This window comes from Macrobrachium rosenbergii, chromosome 42 (genome assembly GCF_040412425.1).
Source record: "Macrobrachium rosenbergii isolate ZJJX-2024 chromosome 42, ASM4041242v1, whole genome shotgun sequence".
NCBI classification, from domain to species: Eukaryota; Metazoa; Arthropoda; class Malacostraca; order Decapoda; family Palaemonidae; genus Macrobrachium; species Macrobrachium rosenbergii.
In genome coordinates this window covers 18,684,763-18,703,121 of record NC_089782.1, presented here as the reverse complement: position 1 = coordinate 18,703,121, position 18,359 = coordinate 18,684,763, and the positions used below count along the sequence as shown (strand labels likewise).

Sequence of the window (18,359 nt, the reverse complement as noted above, 5' to 3'; positions counted from 1 at the left end):
CACAAAAGCATTACGTACTAATGCCTTTTATTATTTCCTTCTGGAAATAACAAATAAAATGCCACGCAAATTTGCACGTAGGTAATTAAGCATATTTGTAACTAATGTAACTAAGAATATTTGTAACAACATTGCTTCACAAGCCTTCGTATGAAATCCGATTGTCTTCAAAGACATTAGGCTATTTGGAGTGGATGGGATGTGAGGTACAAAAGGTTTTCGAAGGAGGTTACAAAATGTTTATTACAGTGAAATACAGGAGAGATTAGGATTAGGGTCAGACCACTACACACTCTCTATATGCCATGGTTTCAGGACGGTTGTTCTTGACAAATTTAATGGAATTTCTTTAACCTTAACACAAGCTATAATACAAAGGATATAATCATCACAAATATCATGGATGTTTTATGTGAACATTAATATTCACATTAATTCTCACTTGCCTCTTTATTCACTTTGTTACTTTTTATTCGTACAGTACGTCTCTAAGCCATATTTTTGTTTCTCATTTACTACATAAGAACATCCTAACAATAATGATGATGGATACATACTCTTAGGATATTGTTCTTCTCGAGTTAATACTTCTCTCTCTCTCTCTCTCTCTCTCTCTCTCTCCTCTCTCCAGGCAACCTGCTGACCATCATCGCCCTGCCTATGAGCAAGAAACTGAGGACGACGGCCACGGCCTTCGTCGTGAACCTGGCGGTGGTGGAGCTGCTCTTCTGCGCCCTCATCCTCCCGATGTCGGGGCTGCAGTACATGCACCTCCAGAGGACGCGAGAGTCCCTCCTCACCGACAACGACTGCGTCTTCTTCACCGTCACGCGCTACACCCTCACGCAAGTCGAGCTCCAGACTATCTTGGCCATCGCCCTCACCAGGTAGGTCCGAGAGAGAGAGAGAGAGAGAGAGAGAGAGAGAGAGAGAGAGAGAGCTTGCTTTTCATAATCTGGCGTCGCAACCACTATGGTCATCGACGCAGGAGTGGGTGAAAGGAGAGTAAACAAAACTTATCGCTCTTACAAGACGCGGATTAAAGGTTAGGTTAATGGTTTTGCTTGGGAAACGGAAATCAGACGCTACCAAATCCTGCAACAAAACTCAACCTTCTGGTTCAAATGAAAATGGGCCATGACGCCCAGAAGGCAACACAGCGGGATTCAAATTATTTTGGCAAAATTTTACCAGTGAATGCTTAATGTATGATTATCATTATTAAAAATTACTCATAGTAGCATGAGTCCTGAGATGGAGAAACAAATCCACGGTTATTTATGGGTACGGGTACGTATATTTAAAGACAACTCTGTACAGAGAGCTTTCGGAAATCTGGGGAATCGAACAAATTCCCCAAAGCTCTCTGTTGAGATTTATTTTTAAATATACGTACCCATAAATAACCGTGTATTTGTTTCTCCATTATCATTATTACTAAATATGGTTGCAAAATATACATTCCACTGAATGACGGCACCACAAACTGACTACCAGAAGGGGAGGTGCCCCAGAGAGCATATACCTCTGCCAACGTTAACACCTCTCAACATACATTTCCTGTCACTTGTCCATATAAACGAGAACGTACAGGCTACATGGATTCTGGTAATATTTGGTGGAAATATTGTATAAGTTACTCCTCCTCATAATAAATTTTTGGTGGATACCAAAGGAGAGTTGGAGTACTTTCTGTGGTGAAAATTATGACTTTATCGATCAATTTCAGAGACAAACATGTGGAGAACGTTAGTCAATAAATAAATACAAAAAGTTAACATGGGAAAGGGTTAATAAATAGATAAATCTACTAAGTTTCACCCAGTCTTGTTCATTAGTTATTGGTGCAAATAGACAGACAGAAGGATAAACAAACTGAACCAAAAAGAGCCTCCTTGATAAAGGAAATAATAATAATGCTGACAATGGCAAAAAGATTCGGTGGAAATAACCGAAGAAGTTTTAAGACATATGACATGAAGCGGGTCAGTTTCAAGACGTAAATTTGGAGGTGAACTCGGAGAAACAAACTACAAACTTAAAACCCACTTAAATTTCGTCCCTTCTTTTCCAGGGCATTGGCAGTATCTGTGCCCAAGATGTACACGTTCCTCAACAAGCCTTCAGTCATCGGAGGATACATCACGTTCATCTGGCTGTATTCTTTTGTGTTGAGGCTCCCAACAGCCCTTGGGGTGAGTAGTGTCCTATCAGAAGATGCCACTTTATAATTACATTATATATATATATATATATATATATATATTATGTATATATTATATATTATATATATATATATATGTATACATTATATATATATATATATATATATATATATATATATATATATTATGTATATATATATATATATATATATAATGTATATGGATATATGGGAAATTATGAACCCAGAAGACAACTAAAAAAATGATAATCATATGCCGTCTAACAGATGCCATATTTATATATATACACATATATACTTGTATATGGACTTTATAAACCCAGAAGAAAACCAAAAAGAAATTATAATAATTCGGTGCATCTGTCTCCAGTACTTAGGAAGTTATGGCTTCAACTCGGGCACCATGGAATGCGACATGAGGGGAGGAGACTACGTCTCTCGCATCGTCATGATCATCGTCGACGCCCTCATCCCTGTGATCGTCATCCTGCTACTCTATGTCTTCGTTTTCATCATGGTATGTCACTGGGGAAAGAATAATGCACTCAAGGAACTATGACAAGATTCTCGGGGGGGGGAAGAGAGACTTCTTGCAAAATAAGTTACTTGTGGGTAGGGCAGTTACAGTACTATGTCAAGTTACTGGAGGAAAGTACCTGCAAAAGATGACTTCTTATGGGGAAGGCACTTCTTGCAAAATAAGTTACTTGTGGGTAGGGTAGTCACAGCACTAAGGCAAGTTACTGCAGTATGGCATCTCATGGGGCAGGCACTTCTTGCAAAATAAGTTACTTGTGGGCAGGGTAGTTACAATATTAGGCAAGTTACTTGAGGAAGGTGCTTTCATAGTATGACATTTCATGGATAGGGCGCTTCTTAGACAAAAATTCACTTGTGGGTAGGGTATCAACAGTGCCAGGTCAAGTTACTGAAGGAAGGTACTTGCATAAGATGGCATCCTATGGAAAGGACACTAGCAAAATAAGTTACTTGTGGGTAGGATAGTAGAAAGCTTAGGCCAGTTACTGGAGTAGGGCAATTACATAGCGTGACATTTCATGGGGAGGACACTTCTGGCGCAATAAGTTAATTGTGGGTAAGTAGTTACCCACAAGTTAGTTGAGGAAGGTACTTGCATAGGATGACATCTTATGGGGAGGACACTTGCAAAATAAGTTACTTGTGCGTAGAGTAGTCACAGTGCAAAGGCAAGTTACTGGAGTAAGGTGATTAGTAGGACATCTCATGGGGAGGGCACTTCCGGCACAATAAGTTATTTGTGGGTTAGGCAAGTCACTGGAGGAAGATACATAGTAAGACATTTTATACGGATGGCACTCCCTGCACAATAAGTTACAGGAAGATAAGGTAGTCAGAGCTCAAAGGCAAGTTACTGGAGGTGTGTACTTACATAATTATGACATACTAATATAAAATGTTTAATCAGCATTTTGGAAAAAAAATTAAGGTTAGGGGAGGGAATATACTGTGGCATTTAATGTGACTTAACCTTTGACGCAGAGAGGATTAAGATATTGGATGCTACCGGGGGCCCATATGATCTTGTTTTGAGGACTAAAAGCATTGAAAGAAATCAGAGGTAAAAATTGGAAAGTTATGTGGATTCGATGTAATTTGAGACGTCATGGCACACAACAACATTAAAAAAAATAATTCCTACGATAACTAATAAACACAAGTATCAAATAATTTTTAAACGTTTTTATACAAGCATTTTGTTTAAATATAAAATATGTAATTCATACGGAGCTTTTCATCATGATGCCGAGTCTTAATGGCTGTGATTCGATTAATTACAACACACATTGTCTTCCATCCTAACTGCACCACTGCAGAATGTAACGAATTTGGGATTTTACAAAAAAAAAAAAAAAAAAAAATCGCACACAAAAGTTGTGTACAAAACTTCAATTTTTCATATTCTGCCATATATCTTATTACAGGACACTACGTACTCTGGTTCTCACATTTGATTTAATAAATTATATTCAACAGTTTTTCAATTCTGTTAACACACACACACACATAAATCCTTTTTCACGGGATATATATAAATGTTAATATAACTAAGCAATTAAAAACTAGAAGCATAAAAAATATCAGCAATGCCACGGCAGCAATTTTATTTTTCATGCTCAGAAGTCACGCGTACATCACGTGCGAGAAAGTTTTCTACACATGATTCTACCAACGTATGCTTAAAGCCGACGGTGGATAGGCTACATGCGTAGAACTCATTTTCGAGTATGAGGGAAAAAAAGTTTTCTGCTGTGGCGTGGCTGGTAATGCTTTATGCTTGTAGCTTCTAACATCTTAGGTACGAAATCAAATTACCAGAGGGCTGGAAGTTATTCCCTCACTTAACTGCCAATTACACACACACTCACATACATAAAACACACACACAATATAAATTATATATATATATATATATATATATATATATATATATATATATATATATATATATATTATATATACACATACATATGTATATATTTTATTTATATTATATACACATCCATAATATACATATACATATATATATGTATGTATGTTGTATGTATATAATTCGTGGTCCAGTGCTGGGACATTCACCTTCCCAGCCGAAGATACCATATTTGATTTCAAAGCAAAATGAAATGCTGTAGGTACGCTCTGTTAGGCAATATACTTCTCCATGACTAAAATACCTATTGTTAAGTTGACGATGCGTATAATGCAGCATACTCACTGTTTCTAAGAAATTCTATGATGGTTACCATCTTGGAAGACAATTCATTCTATGACAATTCTTCATGACTTTAATTCACTTTGCCTTTAACACATCACCACATCATTCAGAGATTCTGCAGAACTCTAGATTAGTCTTAAATTTTGAATGACGTAAGACATGGATAGCAAAAACATATAAAGCCTTCCTCTCATAATTACAGTAATAGCATAGACCCTTTAAAAATGTATCAATCATATTACATACAGCAACACCTATAAAGCATATTTGGCAATAAATAGAGTTTGTCTTGGCAATAAATTGAGAAACCCTAATCCACTATATCAATCAATTACTGCAAAGAGGAAATATTTGAAAACAAAATTAAGAACAAAGGTCTTCCTACATCCTTCGAATAATGTCTCCCTAGTTGCTGCATTCATCTTCCCTACCTGCAAAGCAACCTTACACCAACTGTTCACGTACAAGGCCGTCTTTGAATCGTACGTACCCTTACAGCTTGTCCAGCCTATCACCATAAGCAAACACCCACTCCCCTATTCTATCCCAAAACAGGTCATCAGAAGGGCTTGTCTCAGGAGTCGCAAGTTCAGCAAACCTATTCAGCCTCAACCACAGGTTAACAAAGAAAGCACATAAAAAAAATATCTTTTTGTCTCTATTAATCACACTTGTATTCGTTTTCTGTTCGTGGGGAATGTGCCGTGTTGTCATTTGCCATGCTTCTCATGCACTTCTGTTGACATGGGCCTACCTGGGGTGGGAACTTAAGGTACACTCTTGAAAGCTGGCGTGGGCTCTCATTGGTTAGTCATATAATTTTCGAAGCGCAGCTAATGGGACCCAAGGCTTCAGGAGATTACTTTCCGTTACACAGCCGGTGGCCTCTGTTCTTTTTGTTTGTTAGTTCTCAGCAGCACTTCTCTGTCAGTTCAGCAAGTTGTTTTGATCTCCAATTTTTCTGCACCTTTTAAGAACTTTAACGTTATTGACAATGACAAGTACAAAAAAAATCCAGATGAAGTGTTGCAAACGTCTTTTTCTGCATGTACAAATATACTACATAAGTGTATTTTCTTGTTTTAGTTATTAAATGGGAGAGATACTGCATGCAATATTTTGTGCTGTTATGTAACCCGTGTCCTACAATCACTGTTATGCATGGGGAAAATTACATTCCAGGAACCCTTCAAATGTCACATCAGGTCTGCATAGACTTACTCGCCAGTATTACAACAGAGCCTGCATTGCCCTCGCATTTTCTGCACTAGCAACAAACAGAACAGCCAAATTAGCAGTTATATGATCTAAACTGCAGTTGAATACCTGAATGACAAATACTGAACTTCCAAAAAGCGTCCCCCTCGACTCCATCATCCCTTAACAGTCAGAACTTCACTACTCAATCTACTGAGGAAATAAAGATCCTTAATAACTCGAATTCTAAAAATAGAGCCTAAAAACCTAAACCTAAAAGCTTTGGACACAACTTTGAAAACGCTGGTCAAATAGCCTTGTTTACCAACAATTCTACATAGAACTACTCCCATCCAGGGAACTTTAATTCCTATTATGACTTAGGTTTGTCAGAGCCCCAGTTCTACAAAATCCCCTTCAAAACATCATGGCTCAAACAACCCAGTACAGTACACCTGGCACCAGTAAAACCAAATTTCAATTAGCCTACAAACACATCTTACAGCAAAGGTAAATTTGACATCTTTTAAACGATTTTGCCATGAAGTTGAAAATGAGTTATTAAATGGAAAATTAACAGTCGAACATACAAGTAAACATTTTCTATAAGTAAGGATAAAATGAGAGATACCATCCCAGCTAGACCTGCAAAATACCATACCAAAAAGTATTAAGTGTATAGCTGTAAATTTTAAAGAACGACATGTGCAAAATTATCATAAGTGCATGAACTGCAGATACTGTACACGTAAAGATACATAAAATAATAATTACAATACTGACTGATAACCAGAATACAACATGACCTAGGGGCAAAAGTACAGAAAATTTGTAAACTAACGAGATTAAACTGGCAACATGAAATAAGGATTCAATTACTGCACCCGGATCAAGTCCAGCCCCAATGAAAAAGTTTAAAGAGAACTTGGAATAGCATAAAAAGATCGGAGTTTAACCCTTAAGTTGAGGAATAGTCTTGAGCTTTAAATGAGAAAATATTCCTGAATTGAGTGAGTAAACTAAAAATAAAAGACAGAGACAGGGAGAAACTAGTTTCTAAAGTGACTAACCCAGGCATATCTGATGTTGCCAAAATGCACGTAAAAGAAAAAGGATTTTCAAAGCTCACGAAACCAAGGTCAGCTGCCCTTAAAAATCATGGCACCATAGCAATGAACTTTATCAACCACATGAAAAAGTCTGCAATGCCAAAAAGCCTGTGATTCACAAACAAAAAACACACTACACTGCCAAGACTTTGAAAAAGCAAAGAAAATGTTTTTTTTTACAAAATCCCCTCCAAAAATGGGAACTCGCTCTCAACAAGGTACTGTATGTGAAAATTAATGTACTAGGCCTATGTGTTTTTATGAGCTAAGCATGATGTAAATATAGAAAATACAATGGTTGTATAGGTTTAGAGTTTTCTTCAATCTCTTATTTGATTCTATATGTGGCTGCATAATGTGCTTACTCTTTTGTTTGCTTTTGGTTTGTGTTTAATAATTAGGTTTTATGACAGTTGATTATAATTTTGCTTAAAATTTATCATTCATACTGATTCTCAGTATACCAATTATTATGACATCTCTAACTAGCATCATTCCCCTTAGAATGCATGAGGTGGATGTTAATAGTAAACTCTACAATTAATAGATGAGGAGTTCTTTTAACTTTAAATACTCAAATATTTACTCCCTGGAATATGATTTTGGCATTTCTGTACTGCACTTAATTTCACAGGGTAAAATCTTTACCAAATTACTTAAACAAGTTCCTAAACAGACAGATAGGCTATTTGACATGAATTTTCTTGGTTAAATAAGCACCACCTTCTAATATGTCGGTAGATTAAGCTTTTTTGTAACAATATTCCCTACTCACCTGAACAGGTAAAGAGGAGCTCATACAGGGTAGCCAGATCAACCATAAAGAACAACAGTGTCAAATCCATCCCTCCTCCAACAAGCTCTGGTGGTGCTTCCACGTCTTCGAACTCAAACAACCAGAGAAAAGGATCCAACTCAAGTTTTAAGAGCTTGAGGGCTCGATTGTAAGTATAACTTGGTTTATAAGTTTTTACTCTTCAAAAACTAACTTCCGTGACTTTTTATCTACTCTTTTTCTCTGCATCTGTACAAGTGATCTGTTTCTCTAACCTTGATCTGCCTGATTGTGTGTGTATTTTCCACGTCTTACTCTTTGCAGTTTTGTTGAAATTTACAAACTGTACTTTGTTCTACAGTTTCTTAGTTTTAAAAGAGGCTTAATTTCTCACTTTTTTCTTGCTATCTTACATCAAATGCTCTTCTTCTTCTTCAGTTGCTGGGCACATCTACATACTATTTCCACAAACATAACATTTACAAAAATTCTTTTCGTTTTATACATAAAAAAACTTTCCAATTAAAACTACAACAAAAAGCTTAAACTTGCTTATTGCTAATACACAGGTTCATGAACCAGTTTCCTTAGCTTCTTTTCCCGAAAAGCCCTAGGCTTCTTAAAAATCCTCCTCAGACACTTACTTCATTACCTTCTGTTCATATGTGTCATTTCTCTTTAATATTTTCTCGTCAAAAAACTTCTTTCAAGAACCTTATTTCCATGCAACTTAAAAAGGCACAGAAAAGATAAATGTACAGTATTTATATTGTAAAAAGTCATTAAAAACTTTTTATTGTGCACCCTTTAGTAACTTTCAAAGATCTTGAATAAAGATAAATTTAATCAAGTTGTACAAAGTAAAATTAAAGTCTTTAATTCACATCGCTTATGTTGCACAAATCCAGTAATTTTTAACTGATACTTAAGATTAAAGTTTCACTATACAACACTCACAATCATTAGCTGCTTGCAAGCCAAACTAGCATTGCTTAATTCAACCACTGGTTAAGTATTACGGCATAATTTTTCAATTAAGAAATCATTTGATACCTGTAGGGTAGTTCATCTTTGTTCCGTGTGGTTTTAAAGAGCACATCATACTGATTAATGACAATGGCGATTTACTTGACTCTCAGGTGAAATTAAGGAATCTCAAGTCTGGGTGACCAATGAACAAACTGTATTCTGCGTCCTAAATCAGACAACCACAATCAACAAAGGACCAATATCTAAATATCAACAAAGAACTACGTTAATCCTACTTCTGAGTATCAATATAGATGAAAGACTCCTATCGTAAATCTCAGTACAGTACTAAACCATAAACGATAAAAGAACATGCTACACCCTGAATCAGAATACCACAATTAACAAAAGACTCATGATGACATGATAATAAAACCATGCAAGAAACTTCGAGGACTAAAGTTCACAACCAAAATAAATAAGACACATTACAAAAGCTTCCTAAAATATATTACACCTGTGAAAATCAAGGTGTTCGGTTGCCTACCTTGAACATTTGTGCTCTTTATTACTACAGTACAGTACTTTCTTATGGAATGGTTTGTTGTGGCATTTTCTGATAATGAAACTTTGCATTTGTTCTTTTAGCCGTCAGATTTCCACAGCTTTTAATGACACTCGGTAAGTCATCTCGTCATGGCATTGGCATGATATTCTTATAACTATGTGCACGCACTTTTGAAATATATTTATTTATAAATGTTACTCATGAAAAAATTTCATAGAAGGTATTGCCTGCTACATAATATTCTGCACGAATTATTACTGTTTATATATCTCCATATACAGTTTATGCACGAAAATCCCAATATTATAATGAATGATGCACATCCCTGGTCCTGCACTTGAAATCTTTGTGTATTTTCATTTGTTTGAGCATCAAGAAGGCCGGAGGCACACCGAAGCTGGCAGGCAGTGCACAGTATCACACATTTTTGTACTGGCAAAAAGGGCTTGTGGAAATGGACTGTCTGAAGCTCTTTGGACTACATATACAAAAGACCAGTTTTACCTGGGAAGAGAGAGCTTTTTGCCGTTCATTTGCAAATGAGCTAAAAGTCAAAGCAAGCTGTCAGATGCTGTGTGTTACTCACTAGCTCCGGTGTGTCTCCAGCCTAAGATTTTGTGTTTTTTTCTACAGAACTCACCAATCCTCAACTGTCAGCCAGCGCCTGTGCACAAACCGCAGAGACATGCGTGTTGCAAGAACCATCTTCATCATTTTCCTTGTTATTCTTATCTGCAGTGTCCCTGTTATGTTGGTTCACATGTTTGATAGGAATGTCAAGTATCCTGTTCAGTTCTTAGCATTACATATTCTATACTGGGTACAGTATTGTTTGAATGTTGTGATCTATGTGCTCATGAATCGTCAGTACAGAGATGCTTATGTCGACTGCCTAGCCCGTGTATTCCCACAATTTAAGCGGCATCATGGACGGAAGTTCTTCTGGGAAAAGGCCAGTTTCTCTTCTAAACCACCTCAGAACGTCCCTACTTCCACTAGACCCCGACTGGATTCTGCTGAAGCTGCTGCTGCTGCTGACTCAGGAGGTTCTGAACCTGAGCCTGTAGCTACAGGAAATCACCCTCCACCAATAGGGGTCCAGGGTCGCCTTTCTACCATACCAGAGGGCCACAGCAGTTCTGCAGCAAATGACAGTGTCTTCTCCGATCCAGGAAAAAAAGAGAAGGAAGTGGAAGAAAAGAACACAGCAGAAGACAACCCTTACTATGAAGACCAAAAGTGCTTTGAAAGTGATGCCAGTGACAGTGAGGATGAAATTCCCGAGGCAGAGAAAAAGGCACTGATGGATGACAGGGAGCACTGGGTCACACAGAATGGCTCAACTGGAGGAAATCTACCAAACGATGAATCAAAAGTATGAGAATTAATGATTTAATTTTAATTTCAAGCATGGAGTTTGGACCATGAAAAGCAATTCAAGTTACATTTCCTTTGAAAAAAAAAATGAAGATGTGTTACACACATGAAGAAAACTGTCCCTTGTGATGCCAAGTGATCTTGATGTTCATTACTGTAAATATTCTGTTGTGATTATTTTCAATATAGTATACGCAATTCAAACTGGACATCTAGTGTGTGTGTGTGTGTGTGTGTACAAAAACAGTGACTCCCCTTACTACCAGTAATATATTTGACAAATCGAGTGATTTTCATACCAGGTGTAAGAATCTCTTTATGATTTCCAAATAAGTAGTGCATTGTGTTTAGGTCAGCAAACTGTAATGTGATAAAGTGCCAAATGTAATTAATGAAAATTTTTTCATGATATACACATATAAAGTGTGCGTTGACATATGGCCTCTATGTATATATATAACTGTAAGTACATGCACAAGTACAATACAGCATGTACAAACTGTATATAACTTCTTTCAGGGAAAACGAACATCTATAAACACCTGTCAAACCATACCTGACTTGATCCTACATCAATAAAACATTGGTTCTTATGTACATGCTTACATATATCTGTAAATTTATACATATATACAGATATTGTACATCTATATGTACAGTGTATATATACAGTTAGTGGAAATCCATATGTATAGTATATTTGTATCTCATGAAATTCAATTAGTCTGTATATTTTGTAATTTCCCGAAGAGGTAAACAATACTGTCTGTGTAACAGAATTCTGAAAATGAAAACAGTTCATACCAAACACAGGAAACTAGAAAACACAAGAGTGATAAGTTTTGAAAATAAAAACTTTGATATATCTCACCCCACCACATGACATCGTCCTTAAAAACCCTACTACTATCCACAGTCACTACACTACTGTAAAGGTCCCTGTCTTATGCCCGTGATGCATTGATAGAGCCAGCCAATAGTCTCCCATTCATCATTTCAGTCATTATTGCTTTTTATTGCGCTCTCATCCAATTTTTGACATTTACATCCCAACCTTCATATTTCAATACACAACAGCCCACTAGAAATGGAGTACCATACTTGATACTGAAACTTTTTGTTGCATATGCAATGCACCACATCATAAACAGTGTAGCCTGCAAGTACTATGAGTCAAAGGGCATAAATTATATAGGTGTTCCTATATGATACAACTTATTCCATGACTAGCCAATATTAAAACGGGAGTACTCACAATACATAGTATCATCTCACTAAAACAACTGCAGTCAGGTAAAAAAAAAAAAAAAAAGGGGGCATGACCCCTAATTTGTTTCTCTACAGCCAATGTTCCTCCTAATTTATACCTTAACAGTTAATTTTAATATAATAGCCCCCTAACTTATCAGATGCTCCAGGGGCCTGGCCTTCTGATAAGTAACTAAAACCATAAATCACAGCCTACACTTCAATACTCAAAAGTTGACAGTAGCCTAATTCAATGTTTATTATCATAAACTGAACTGTAGCTCACACTCATCATTCACCATAAGACAATCTGTAAATCCACCATGTCTAAAATGGTAGGTTAGCAAAATCCTTTTTAATAATGTACTGCACAGAATTCCTTGCCAACCATTAAACACTTTAATTGAAAACTTGCAAAACACATTTACTAAACTCTTACTAAAGACATCAGCTAAGATGGCTGCTAACACAGACCGTCCCTTACAGCAGAAAACTTGAAAATATAAAATTCATAGACCTGCTGATTAATAAGTGGTTCCAAGGGGAAATATCATTAAAAATGTTATCTCAATTAAAAAAATTTTGGTATCATTTCACTGCAAGGAGAACTGCAACTGATTTGTTTGAGCAAGGTTGTTCAAAACAGAACGCACATCAATGAAACAAAGAAAATAAATAAATAACAAATGTAGTAGTTTAACCAACAACTGATAAATATACATTAACACCGATACTAGCAATACTGTACTTAAGAAATGGTACATGGCCTCACCTAATTAACAACAGAATATATTGAAGGCTAAACACATACCCAATACATTACAAATGCATATAAAATTCAGCTGTACTGTGCATGTGTGGAATCACAGCTACTGAAAAGCCTACATAAGTATTAAATACTCAACAATGTTTTATCATCCTTGCCCCTACTATAACCTAAAACTGTCACCCATGCACACTGAGCAAATGGCACCTTGCTATTTCAGCAATGAAAACAACTTGGAAGTTGTTTAAAACCTCTTTCGAATGTAACATCACTTTATGATGATGGTTTCATCACACATCACTTTCACTGTAAAGAAAATCAAATGGATCAGTGAGTCAAACCGAGACCTTCATTTGGCTGGTCCTGAGGATTTGTTCTTAAATGTGAGGTAAAAACTGAAGCAAAGCAAAGTTTAAACTGGAAAACTTGGTGTAAAAACAACCATGGTAATGAATGGAAAATTAAATGCATAATACAGCAATACATTTGTAGGCAGAGGGAATGCTGCAGTGCAAACTAAATGCACTAAAACCCTATCAGATGTTCACACACCTAAGAGGAGCAATTGCAGAATCCTTTCAGTAAGCATACGTGAAGTCATGAGCAAAATGTTGGAGTACTTTCTATCACGCAGAACTTTTATAAGTACTTGTGGATTATACGAAGGATGAAAGCCAAGCACTAACCATATCTTCAGGTAATGCTGGTAAACCTCCTGAAAACAAATATCTAAGCTATCTAAACTGTAGTGCACTGTATTTGCTAATAGCCTGTGAAATAAATTTAAACCAAAAACAATTTACTATGAATCTCTCTCACAAAAGACAAGATCATGCCAGATAGGTTAAGCACGATAACCTTTGAGAACTGTAGAGGGCTACAAAGAAGCTGTGTCGATCTTTAGCGTTTTAAAATATTCTTAGATTTCTGTTTCAGTGCATATAGCCAAAATAATGGAGCTAATTGCCTCCCAAGATTATGAAAGCGCTCAGAAAAAGTGGGGTCTATTCTCAAAACAAAAACTGAAGCAGGTAACACCACTAAAGCCAAACAGTAAAAAATGTGATTGACGATTACCAAACATTTTCAATAGCTGATCTTTACTGAATATTAGGTGAAAGCGTAGGCCTGTGTGGTACGCTTGTTTTCTTGACATGGCAAGCACTCGGCTAGTGGCAAACATCAATTTGAAAGCCTATCCTTACAGTTCACAATGAGTTTTTACTCGCTTGGTAAAAAGACTTGGATCTAGGCTTTGCCTACTGAAACCATCCTAGACCTAAGCCCTAAATTGCAAGACAAGTAGGTTGGGAAGTTAGGCCTACAGGTTGGCTTACAGCTTCCTTTCTCTGGTTAAAAACAACAGATTTTAAAGTTTAAAACTGTCCCGTAATGGAAGTCACTAATGCCATAATCAAGCGAGCTGGAAGAGGAGTTTTACTTGAGCCCTGCTAGTACAAAGCTACTGGTAGGTCTATGTCGTTAATAATCATAAGCCTGAAATAACCACTTTTTTTTTCCAACAGACCATGTCCATAACCACCGTCTATTACTGCACTCCGGGAATACAAAGTCTAGGCTGGTCTAGTCTATATCTTATCTGATTAAATACTCTAAAAATTTAACAAAGTACTATTTACCTTGACGCTGTCAAGTTAGAGAAGTGCTAGGCCTAGGCCTATCATTGTCAGGCCTGGACCACCAGGAGATGGCTTTGGCTTAACATCAAGCACAATAAGGCTTCTTTAATGCGTGAATGTATTTAACGTGGAAATAAATTTGCACTCATCGCTGTACAGATGCACAAATAATGAATACAAACGTCAGAAAACACCACACTAGTAAAAATGTACCGCAACGATACACAACAAGATCTGACAGTATGACAGAGACTCAACTAACCGATTCTTCTTCTTTTGTTGTTAAAATGAATTTGAGTTGACATGTGATAAAAATTAAAGACGATTAGGCTAAATTTTAACTCCTTCTTTAAAGGGTTACTGTGATGTTAACGTTTTAATATGTAAACAAAAAATTTTTGAAACTGATGTGCAGTAATGTTTCCTTGTTGGGCTGTCAAAGGAACTATGCCGCAGACATCGTGCTCAGTCTAAAGTAATTTCTTTTTGAGTTAATAGTTAATGGTTGTTTCAGTCATCCACACAAAAAAAATAATTTCCATCAATTTTTTCGTTGTGTTTGATTTCTTGGTCGCTGATCAGAATAACATTTGACTAAGGTTGTATTACATATTTTCCCATTAATGAACTTTTACGTGGGACTCTTATTTACAAACATATTAATTCTCAATTAACTGTAACTAGTATATCTCGCTGAGATATTATCAGGTAGTCCACACTATGTTAACATTTGCTTCTTTTTCGTATTTATAAAAATATCTGTCATAAGTGTGAGTAGCATGAACATCCGTCCGGTATCCGTCCTCATCAGACGAGATATGTTTCTATTACAGAAAAATTAAAGGTGACGAAATAATCCGGTGATGGGACTAACAATAAAAAAAAATACACTATTACAATTACGGGTTCATCTACAACTTGGAACCTCAACTAAATAAACTGTTATGAATTTTTCTATTTCTTCCTCAAATATGTTGCAGGAGTCTACTAAAATTCAAAATGTAAATAACAGTGTCTCGTATCTTTTTAACTCCCACACTTAGGCTACTTCCCCGATTAGGTGTTTGAATTTATACTGGCACGTGTTCCATAAATATGACAACTTACAACGTATGCGTTCTTATGCATGCATATAGTTATATATGACATACACATAAATACAAAATGTACAAATATGTAAGCAAATTACTTTTTTCAAGGAATTCAGGAATACTCACGACATATGTTGAGCCTACAAAACACAATACATTTTTAAGGTCACAACGATGTAGTTGACTGTGGAAGGTAGGCTAGTCCAAAGGTACTTAAACAATATGTATAGATCAATAAATGATCATGTATTTAACTAATGTATTTCTTGTTGCTGTTTTGCCATACTATTAGTTTGTGTGCATTTTTGTGCATGCGAAAACACTTCGTTTGTGAATATTATGAAAACAGTGGCTATGACATGATTCACCAGTTTCTTGGTATTTCAATCGGAGGGTGCTAATTCCACATGGGATTTGTTAGTTCTACGAGTGTCAAGTGTATGATCAAATGAAGCACTGTACTGTACTATAACGATACTTTTCTGAGGCATTTGTCATATGCTGTAAACAGCTTCTAGTAAATCTTTTATGAAAGATCGATGGATAAATAGAGTACTCCATTTGCTGAACAGTAGAACTAAAATATTGTAAATTGCCTGCAGTTTTAACTTCTATATTTTTTAAACAAAACAATTGTATAGTTAGTGAAATGAAATAAAACTAAGAGGAAGCTGACATGGGGTGAAGTTTGGAAATTAGTATGAAATGCATGTATATTACTGTAGGCGCATTTTGAAGATTATTTGCTATACTATATCACAGTGTGATGTAACAGGTAAGATGTTGATGAAAAGGGTAATATTGCCTAGGTTATTTGTTGATTTGTATGAAATAGCTCTGATGTTGTTATATATAGATATTATTTTTCTGCTGTACCTGTATATAAAAGCTACATTACCCCCTACCCCACTATCCTTCTAAAGATATATGTCACAGAACTTTAACTGCGAGATGCTTCATGCACTTAACGTTAATATCGCTTGCATAATATTCATAGAGTCCATCAGACAAAACGTTACAACTGTGCAACTGTTTCAATTATCAAAGTTTTTTTATGGGACTCCTTGTCCTGGCATGCATGGCAGCCACTAAGCATCGCCGTGTGCGCATAGGCTATGACACGATTCCGCGCACAGAACCTGACACATCGAGCCAACAAATGCAGTGTCATGCGTGCGTGATTTTTCCACAAGAGGCTAAACATTCCATATTCAATATGTACAGTAGTAGGTTTTAAAAGTATTGTGGTCAAATATCTTATCATTTGTCTTTCATAGCTATAAGACATTACAGTGTAGAAATAGTGAGTGACACTCACTTGTTTAAACTCACGCAGTAGATCACAAAAATTTGATGCCAAAACCCAAGCCAACGAAGAGTCGAGATTAGTAGGCTTCTTGGATTATATGGTCACATTGTAGAGTAGATGCTGATATGGTTTATGTTCTGTGGCAAGCGACAGTTTCAATCAGACAAGTCTCATATGGCGTATTTATTTATTATTTTCCCTTATCCTTTATAAATTCACACATTTCAAAAAATGCAGATTGTTTTCAATATCATCAACCTCAATTACTGTTGAAGATCCTTTATTGTGATGTTCATATACTACAAATAAGCCTTCTTTTAGATAATTTACTATTGTAATAAATGCTTTTACTAATTTTTATACATAATCAAAGAATTCACTGAAATGTTAATTTTCAAGTCTATGTATCAAAAAAGAATAAAAATTATTAGAAACCTTAAGACTGTTTACTCTACACTTTTTCTTAACAGGCTTCTTGTCAAACCTCAACCAGGTCCACTCAAGATTTTATTTCATTGTATTCTGAGGTCTTACATGGTCTGCACAAAAGCTTTTAAAATAAATATCTTTTATGAACCTCTCTGAAATCATAAATTTTTCATGTATTGCTATAAATCAATTATGATTATTATCCAGAAGATGAACCCTATTCATATGGAACAAGCACACAAGGGCCACTGGCTTGAAATTCAAGCTTTCAAGAATATGGTGTTCATTTGAAATAAGTACTAGGCAATACAGAAAGAAGAGATCAGTTATTGGAAAAGAAAAAATAATTAAATTGGTAAGTTAATAGATAAAAGTGTAAGTAAATTATAAAATACATGGAGAATTGCTTTTGGGTAGTGATGCATTGAACCTTCACTTAAACTTTAGTGATTCCAATTGCTCGACAACCTCAGGGAGACTGTTCCACAGTCCAGTGGTGTGAGGAATAAAGGACCTCTGGAACTGAGAAGTTCGACAGCGAGGCCCATTTACTGCATATTGGTGCTGCTGTTCAGCATCTGGTTGCTCTCGGCAGATAAATGGGATCAGGGATTAATTGTGAACGTGAAAGATCTATGTCGAAATACAACTTATAAAAAACTGACAAACAAGAGACCACCCGTTGATGGTCCAAGTCATAGCTGTTAATGTTAGGAACAGAAACCTTCCACCACGAACCACTTTATCTAAAAGAGATAAATCTCTGGCAGAGGCAGACATCCACAATGGAGAACAGTATTCTAGTAAAGGAAGGACAAATGACCTAAAACAGGTTACAGTGAGTTTATCATTGTTATAAATATATGAGGCCTTACATTTAATACATAACTTTCATGTGATGTTTCTCAAAATTAAGATGTGAGTCAAAAGTTACACCAAGT

At 36.1% G+C, this 18,359-nt stretch overlaps 1 protein-coding gene across 2 annotated transcripts in view; it reads left to right on the top strand.

Moving 5' to 3' along the window:
• Nucleotides 1–17,429, top strand: part of LOC136828020 (protein trapped in endoderm-1-like) — a 94,856-nt gene extending 77,427 nt beyond the window's left edge. Inside the window, exons 4-10 of one of the 2 annotated variants that reach the window (XM_067085656.1) lie at nucleotides 632–887; nucleotides 2,075–2,195; nucleotides 2,556–2,702; nucleotides 5,496–5,558; nucleotides 8,030–8,190; nucleotides 9,639–9,671; nucleotides 10,192–17,429. In XM_067085656.1, the coding sequence (XP_066941757.1) occupies nucleotides 632–887; nucleotides 2,075–2,195; nucleotides 2,556–2,702; nucleotides 5,496–5,558; nucleotides 8,030–8,190; nucleotides 9,639–9,671; nucleotides 10,192–10,939 (1,529 nt within the window). In that variant the 3' untranslated portion in view covers nucleotides 10,940–17,429. The remainder of the gene's footprint in view (nucleotides 1–631; nucleotides 888–2,074; nucleotides 2,196–2,555; nucleotides 2,703–5,495; nucleotides 5,559–8,029; nucleotides 8,191–9,638; nucleotides 9,672–10,191) is intronic. The other variant, XM_067085657.1, reaches the window with a different exon arrangement.
• The last annotated feature ends 930 nt before the right edge of the window (nucleotides 17,430–18,359 follow it).